Raw genomic sequence first — 9,072 nt, forward strand, 5'->3', positions numbered from 1 at the left:
AGATATTGAATAGATATGGGCCTGAAATCAAAGCACCAGATCCGGACCTGGCTGAACTTGGGTGAAGTTTGGATCTGGATTCAGATCCAAACTTCACAGTTGGTCCCATCTTTATAATGGGCTGAACCAAAATCCTGGATCTGAATGCTGTGGGAATGTGCAGATCTGGATTCGCTATCTGTGGCTTGATCCCATCTCTAATACGGAATCTGTACTGTTTCCTTTTTCTGATCTTTGCTTATCCTTTCTGGTGAATATGAATCCATGTTGGAAAATTCAGTCTGTTTATATTTAACTAAAACATGCCTGAAATTCGCTGCATTCTCCACAGTAGAGGGGCAGCACTGGAAACAGCACCGTGTTTCCCCCCATACACCACTCCTCTTTTACGTGTCTTGGCTCTACACACAAAGGACCACCCTTTGGAGAGGGAGGAGCACTCAGTGACCACAGCTCATTCAGTCACTGCTCTCTGCTTCAGCTGCTACATAGGGTCTGTCTACACTGCAATTAGACACCTTTGGCTGGCCCAAGCCAACTGACTTGGACTTTCAGGGATGGGGCTGTATAATTCCAGTGTAGACATTTTGGCTGCAGCTCAAGCTCTGGGACCCTCCAATCTCGCAGGGTCCTACAGCCTGGACTCCAGCCCGAGCCTGAACGTCTACTCCACAATTAATCAGGCCCTTAGCCTGAGCCCCGTGAGCCCAAATCAACTGGCATGGGCCAGCCAAGGGTGTCTAATTGCAGTGTAGACGTACCCTGAGTGTTAGAAGGGTGGAACTGGACTAAACCTCATCTATTCATAGACTACCAAAATGCCAAGCATGCAGTAGCAATTCCTGGCTTTCATCAACTTGGGCTGCCATCAGATGAGCAGCCTAAAGATGAAAGGCTCCCTACCCTACTACCCTGAAGTGTCGAACATGGCCACAGTAGCTTTCCTGGTGCCGTATTTTTTTAAAAAAATAAGTTTGTAGTTCACTTTCATAGCTCTCAAAATTTCCCCCCTGCAGTTCCCTTTTCGTCAGCTGTCTGGGCGAATACCAGATTCTCCTGGCAAAAATACATGAAATACTGTTGTGTTTTAAAATGAACTAAATTTGGCTGTATGCAGTGTTGTTGTAGCTGTGTTGGTCGCAGGGTATTCGAGAGACAAGGTGGGTGAAGTAATATCTTTTACTGGACCAACTTCTCTCAGTGAAATAAAGATCCAGTAAAAGATATTACCTCACCCACCTTGTCTCTCTAAATTTGGCCAGACAGACATAATTTACTTTAATTCTCCTGCGTTTAATACCTGGCTAATTTCCAAGGGTTTTTCTCATGTGTTGGAGGGTACAGGGCTGGGGAGAAGTAGTTTCTTGCTGCTGGGAGACTGAGGGGATTGGTACAAGCTCCCTGCCTTCCTGCTGTATAAAACATCTCTCCCCTTTGATTAGGCTGCCAATATGACCTAGCACCCCAACTGGTGCGCTGGGCCAAAAACCAGCAAGGGAAAGCAGACCTCACTGGGGTGTTAAGCTGAGGGCACAGAGGAACCAGTATGGAAAAATTAAGCCTGTTGTCTTGGCTGCATTAAGGATTAAGGTCCAGATCCTCAAAAGGTACTTAGGCCTCTAACTTCCACTTCGAGCTGAAAAAGTGGAGCAAAGAGAAATTATTCATAGCTACTAAGGTCAGAAGGGACCATTATGATCATCTAGTCTGACTTGCAGCATCAGAGTTCATTGCAAATTGTGCTGATTTTGTATAAAACTGTGCTAAGTTAAGAATTACAGAGCAGCAATGACAGTCTGCAATTGGCCACTCAAATGGTTATTCCAGTGTGAATGAATGAATGAATAGCTCCAATACATGAGCCAGTCACACCTAATTCAGCTCACACAAACAAATGAATTTGTTTTTGAATTGCAGAGTTCACTAGAGGTCAAAAATGCTGAAGGTCGAAAACATATTACGACACTACATCTGCCAAATCTACTTCATTGAACTATTTTTAACTCCTCACTAAAGATGGGCAGCAATGAGGCCAAATGCAAGCATGAGAGGAAGTTCTAAATACACCCAAGCACGGATGACAAAATCACACAAAAGGTATGGGCCTGCAGTATTCACTCACATAACAGGTAAGAGCCCCAGCAAGAATGGGATGGCATGTCATTTGTGTTCTCTTTGTTTTGGCTGAACATAATTTATGCTGGGTTAGGAAGGTTAAACCATGTCAGAAAAATCCTAGACAGAGGGAAATGTAGTATCAGTAAGTATTGGGCCTGAGTGTGGTCTTATTCTGGAGTAAATCGGGATAAGCTCCACGGAAATCAATGGAGTTATATTGCTGTGGGGACAGAATCAGGTTCCACTATAGCCAGGAGAGTCTAGGAATAGGTTGGCTGAGTTTTTAATGAGAGCAAGAGGGTAAGAAGTGTTAAATCTGAAGAAAGAACTAAATCTGAATAATCCATCTGAGCAAGACTTTTCCCTGAAATATCCCCGATATGGGCCACCCCGGAGCCATGTTTGTGGAGTTTATTGAAATCTCAGCATCCAGCTGTCAAGCCATTTCTATGGGAGACCTCTTTAAAGGAGAGATGGGCCAAACAGGAACCCTGGATCAAAACATAGGGGGAGTTCAGATCTGGATCCAGACTTCATATCTCAGGTCTATGATGGGCATTTTATTCAACAGCCTGGCTCATGCTATTGAATATATATATACAGGTAGAATCAAAATTAGTTTAGGGCTGTACTGTGCCTATAAAGCTCAGCTCTGCATTGGAGGTAGAGTGGAGCCACACCAGCCCGCCACCGGGTCCAGAATACTCCCCAGCAAGCCCTGGTCCATCTCAGCAGGCTGCTGTAGAGGGGGCCAAAAGCTGTTACAATGTGGCCTTTAACTTGCATAATACCAGTGGATTAACGGGAGGCCCAGACATCCTCTGACTGAACTATTAACAATTATTGCCTTTTGTTATTGTCCCTTCTGGAAATTGAGAACAACTGTTGCTTGTGCTTGTTTAGTGGGTCTAATGGAGTCCCCCTAGGCTGTCCTGCCTTCTGCTGGCTATGCTGATGTTAGCAGTCTCCTCAATTTCAAGATACCAGATCCACTGCGTTCTAACATACTTGGCAAAAATATTTTGTGGCAAGAGCATTTGCCTGGGATTTGTTAACACACAATGGACTAAATTTATCTCTGGTGTAATTCTGCTTACTCAAGTGGGTTTATGTTAGGGATAAATATGTCCTGAAAGACCAAGTGTGATCTTGGTGAGGGCAGGGGCAAGTCTATTGATGTCTTTTAGCACAGGGCTGAGCTAGTACAAGAACCTGAATAGAATGGAGACAGGGTAGGTGAGGGAATATCTTTTATCGGTCTAACTTCTGTTCATGGAAGGTACAAGCTTTTGGGTTACACCGAGCTCTACTTCAGGGCTGGGGAAGGAAGCAGAGTCAACCCTGAAGAAAGGCTCTGGGTAGCTTGAAACCCTGAACCTTCATGTTTAAGCACCTAAATAAGTGGTCAGATATCAAGTAAACCCCTGAAATCAATGGGAAGAATTGGGTGCTCAATTCTTTTGAAAATCTAGCCATTTATTAGGATCCTTACTATAGGATCACATTTTTTGAAATCTCAGCCTATAACATCTAGATTTTACTCAATCTTTGGTTATTACAGGTCTCTATAGGGTGTGTTCACTGTCGGAAAAATTAAGTCTTACCATGTATTGTTTAATATTTGGTAACTAACAAGTAGTTAAAGTTAAGCATGTGCTTAAGTCCTATTTAAATCAATGGGTTTTAAGTGCCTTGCTGAATCAGGACTCCTGTCTTTCTTATTAATTCAATGGCACCTTCCAGTGATTGAACTATCCAGCGATACCTGTTTAAGGTGACCAACATAAAAATATTTTTAAACACTAATTATTTGATTCCTGATATTTTGACTCAATTAAATATATGATCAAAATAATTGAAGATGCTCTATGTAGGACAGGATGATTGTATAGTGTATGCTCATTTTTATTTTCATGTCTGTTGGTTTTGCAGAGGAGAAACTCCCGTTTTGTGATTCCATAAGGTGAATTAATATAAAGCAATACATTCTGGAAGAAGAATTCTAGGAGAAAACATTGCAAACAGTTGGAAATATCCAACAGAATCTTCTATCTATTTGACATATGCAATTAATGCTTGGGATAATTTATTCATGACTCACAAAGACAATGCAGGGAAATAGGAAACACATGGATGGACTTAGTGACTCCTCTAGTTTAGGGAGCCTCCTGGATGATACAGACAGAGAGGTATGCAGCCTCACAGACCGAGCATTCAAGAGTTTGTGCGTGGCAGAGCTTGAAGCATGTGACAAGGAATTGGAGCTTGTCATTTCACCGGAAATCACCCACCAGTTATCTAGTAAAATTCACCAAGGGACACTAAACCATGCCATCAAGAAAAGTAATATCTGCAATAAGTTATCACTGAAAAACAACGAGCATACAACACGGGCTTCAACATTCCAGCAATTACCAAAACCTGTTCAAGAAGAGAAAAAAGTAGCTAAAAACAGCACCGTGGAAAGGAAAAAGCCAAATTTGCCAGCCTCTGGGCCAAGGAAAAACAAACATGTCTCTAAAGTGTCCTGTTTGATTAACACATTTGATAAGGCTGAAAACCAATGTCCAGAAGGTTCCCTGGGAGCAGTCAAACAGCCAGTTAAAAATAGTTCTCAAAAATACAGATTAATTCAGGGAAATGACATGGCTTTCTGGGATGACACAGCGATTTTAAACATCCAAAGGGAACTTTCCCAATTTTCTGGTGTGTGTCGAGATAACCACTGGCTCAGTGACAAACGTGAGGTCCAGAAAAGACATAATAAAATTGATGTGGGCTATTGTGGTCCAGATGGTTATCATCCTGCACTGATGAACACTTCAAACGTATTTAAGGCAAATCTCACCAGCTCTTCTAAAAAGACACTCAAAAGCAGGCGTGGGAAAGTTAAAGAGCCAGCCAAAAAGGGCAATTTTCTTCACAGTGAGAACAGTGCTTTTGAATCATGGAATGCCCATCATAATAAACTGAGTGAAAAAGAGGAATCTGCAGATATTATACCAAAAAAGGAGGCTATTACACACTTTGAAGAAACACCACTGGTTACAGGATCCTACACATCTAAACATAAACCACCACCCAGAAAGGCCACAGGTGCTAGAATTCAGGAAAAGGATTTCCTAATGGATCTATTTCCCCGCACAACTGAATTCCAGGACCATGTCACACCAGCAACAGTACCTCAGGTCCTTGGCCCACTAATACCTGTACACCCTGTCCCTCCAGCAGCTGAGTTTCAGGTTCCTATTCCACCAGCACCTGTACCCCAGGTCTCTGGCCCATCAACATCTGAACCCCAGGTTTCTGTTCCACCAACATCTGTACCCCAGGTCTCAGGTCCATCCCTAGCACCCATGTCCCAGGTCCCTGCTCCCCCCACATCACCTGTATCCAAGGCCCCTCCTCCACCACCATCTGTGTCCCAAGTTACTTGCTCTCAGAAGAAGGCAACAAAACCTGAATTGGACTATATCTGTCCACCATGGAGGAAACAGAGGAATATAAAAGGGGTAGCGGCGAAAGCACAGGAGAGTTCAAATGAAAAGTTACAGCTCAGTGGAGAAGAATTCTCTTTTTATAAAAAGCCATCTGCTGTCGAACCTTTTGCTGACACAACTGCAGTAGGTAACCAGGTAAACTCCCCTGAATCCATTAGCCCCTCTTTCAACATCACAAAACTTTTAACACCCATCATACCATTAAAACAAGAGACAGAAAATCAACCAGTGCTGGTGACACCACCAATACCTGACATTGCAGCAGCAAAAGAACATGAGGGAAGTGGATTTAGTGATTGTCAATCTCGGGATAATTACAAGTCTAAAGCACCAAGTTTATTATTCAACCTGAAGGATGTCCGAAAACGTGTTAAAAGCACTTATAGTCCCTCTCCTCTCTTAAAAGAGAAAAATAAGACTAAGGAAAACATGAAACAAGAAAGTATAAAAATGAATGCGACAGTGTCCACTTTTCTAGAAGAAAGTAGCTTAGAGGTTGCAGAGAGAGATGAATTAAGCCATAGCCCTTTTGTACAAACTGACAGTATCCAGGAAAAGGACAATAAAACTGATTTAGAGGGACACTTCACAGATAATTACCTATCTTTAAGTTCACCCCAAGCAACAGTAAATACTTCATTTTACCAAAATCAGGACAATGTGCAACAGGATGATTCAAAAAACAAAGACCTACTGAAAGACACTGAGAACAGTGAAAATGTGTCTATCTCTGGACACCAGTCAAACGAACACGGTTTAAGGAAAAGTAGACATTATCCGTCACTGAAAGGCTGCAGTAGAGACAATGCAAATGCAAAAGCTGCACAGCAAATGCAAATGTATAGTTCCAGTGTACAAGGCCACAAAAGTGAGAGAGCTGCTGAAAGCCAGGATGGAAATGATGACCCTAAAATACCCCCCAAACTTCTTTCACCAGCAGAAGATGGTGTTCCTTACAATGCAAATCAAACCAGTGTAAGAAGTAGTAATGAAAATAAAGGCAAAACCAGCAGTAGTTCTTCTGAATACTCTTTTGTGACCACAGTCGATCAGCCATTTCAGGAGGAGCCCTTTTCACTGATTCGGCTATTTCAGAAAGCATGCCTTGAGGAAAGTCAAAGGAGTAGGAATAAAATGAATGTAGATGACAAGGAAAGTAGTAAAGGGAAAGGGAAAATGGTAGGGAAAGAGGAGTTGCAGTATTATGCTTTTAGTAACTGTGACACTAGCACGGAAGAACAGTGTGAGGGAAAGGTGGCACAGGGTGAGAGTGAGAGCATGGCAGAAGAGAGATTGATGAGTGAGAAGAGGGAAGAGGTCAACAGTATGAATTCTGCAGCAGAAGGCAACAAGGATACTTCCACCTCCCAGTCAGAAGAGCCAGCATTATCACTTTCTTCAAATTCATTCAAACCCAGTCTGTTTCTGATTAAAGACAACACATTCAAATCATCTCCTGTGATAAAGGCAGTCAAGCTACCTCTGCTTAGGTCCTTGTCCTCCGAAGACACAGTCAGTAGTAGTTACAGGGAAACAGAAAGCAGATTGGAAGCTACCGTAGAGAAGGACAAGCAGCTTTACAGGCAGGGCCAAGGTACACCTAGCATTCAAGAGATTTACCGGTCATTATCAAGAAACATAAAAGAACAGGATGCAAGAGATGCACTAATCAGAAATGAGGATGCCAGTGCACTGGGATCTACTCCAGCTAGCATGGGCTTTCAAGGGGCAGATAACACCAAACTAATATGGGAGCCCACCCTTTCAGAAGATGTAGGGAGTTTTTCATTAGGGATGTCGAGGAAAGATGGTGAAGTGACTCATACTTTATTAAATAAAGTTGGGAAAAGTAATGAGGAAAGTGTGCACCGCAGCAAAGAGAAGCCCACGGTTGGAAAGACGAAGCACTACTTAGCACGGTCAAAATCAGCTTTAGGAGCTAGCTCAGCGCAAAACAAATTGGGCTCCCCTTCAGAAGAGAAGGCAAATTATTTTAAGAATTATCTTTTGTCTAATCGAAGAGGTGGGTCATGTGCAAAAAAAATAATCACTAGGGAGATAAGTTCTCCGGCAAGAAGCTTGGTGTTAGAGAACCACGTGTATTGTCCTGTAACCAGTGATGTTTCAAGAGACATCAGACACTTGGAAGAAACACCTGCTGTGTTAGACGATCTTGTGTGTACCATTGTAACAAGCCCAAGGTCAGACAGCATTATGTGCTCCGCTGTTACCAGTCCACTGTCAGAGAAAATTGCCAGTGTAACGAAGGCAGAGGATATTACAGATTCCACTTCGTTGAATTTGGTAACAAAGAACCATGCTGATATTTCTGCAGAGGAAATACTCGAGTCAACGCGGAGGAGCCTGCTCACTGAGGACACCAGCGATTCTAGACTGACAAACGAGAGATCACAGAGTTGTATGGAGAAACCGCTGGGCAAACCACCTGCGGTGCCACCGAAAAGCGAAAAGGCCCTGCGCCGAGCAAAAAAACTGGCCAACAAGAGAAAAAAGATAGAGGCACAGCAGAAGAACCTTCCAACGGAGCACCCAGCTACTGTTGTGAGAAAGCTGTCCCATTCTGGACAGATTCCATTATCCCCCGTAACCCTGATCCATTCTCCACCATCTCCTGGGTCCCGTTCGCCTTTCCCTCCTTCAGAATCGAGCATGGTGAGACTCAGAGGTGCCCAGTCAGTAAGCCCCACACCCTCTTTACCTGCAACTCAGCGTAAACTCCTTCAAGATCCTGACTCAGGGCAGTACTTCGTCGTCGATCTATCCGGTCAGGTTCATTTCAAGACCTTTTATGAGCCAGAAACTGGCAAATACATCCAAGTACCAATCCGTTCCTCAGAAAGGGGCTTACACCAAACCGCCTCTTTGGAAAATTTTAATTCTCCTTGTGTATTGTACCCTAGTGCGCTACCTTTACCCATGGCAACTATGAGATCAGTTTCCCAACTCTCTGAACCTCTTCCACTAATGCAGAAAGTACCAGGAGCATCAGCAGAAGCAGATGAAGACTGGCAGCAAGACGGCAGAGATGCTCAATTGCTCGAGAGTCAACCCTATATTGAACCTGTATCTGACTCTCACAGTCAACATGCTGAGGAAACTCAGTGTAATTGTACAAGAGACACGAGTCCAGCTGCAAACATGGACATCATTTCAATCAGCGATTTAGAGGATTTTGCTGTTGAAGGGATATCTTAAGAACTGAAATGATAAATTAATTGAAATATAAATCTATTCAGACACAGACTCACATTTGATATTTGTAAACACTTACAGTCTGAATCTTGTTGTGGCTTGGTTGGGTGAGAAGGAAAATGAAGGCTTGCATCTCCAAAGGGGAGAGGTGTCACTGTGAAGAAATTTGCTGTTGGGGTCAACCCCCAGCTTATCAATAAGACAAAGGGGCAATGCTAGCAAAATACAAATCTGATGGTAG

The 9,072-nt window shown here is 43.1% G+C and overlaps 1 protein-coding gene across 1 annotated transcript; it reads left to right on the forward strand.

Moving 5' to 3' along the window:
* Nucleotides 1-4,226: 4,226 nt before the first annotated feature.
* On the forward strand, nt 4,227-8,834 carry C7H10orf71 (chromosome 7 C10orf71 homolog). The gene has a single exon (XM_077821063.1). The coding sequence runs from the start codon at nt 4,227-4,229 to the stop codon at nt 8,832-8,834; it is 4,608 nt and encodes a 1,535-aa protein (XP_077677189.1).
* Nucleotides 8,835-9,072: the final 238 nt, after the last annotated feature.

This window comes from Eretmochelys imbricata, chromosome 7, assembly GCF_965152235.1.
Source record: "Eretmochelys imbricata isolate rEreImb1 chromosome 7, rEreImb1.hap1, whole genome shotgun sequence".
Lineage (NCBI taxonomy): Eukaryota > Metazoa > Chordata > Testudines > Cheloniidae > Eretmochelys > Eretmochelys imbricata.

Bases quoted from the DNA above. Each gene is read 5' to 3' on its own strand.
- C7H10orf71 (XM_077821063.1), top strand. From the start codon at position 4,227: ATGCAGGGAAATAGGAAACACATGGATGGACTTAGTGACTCCTCTAGT.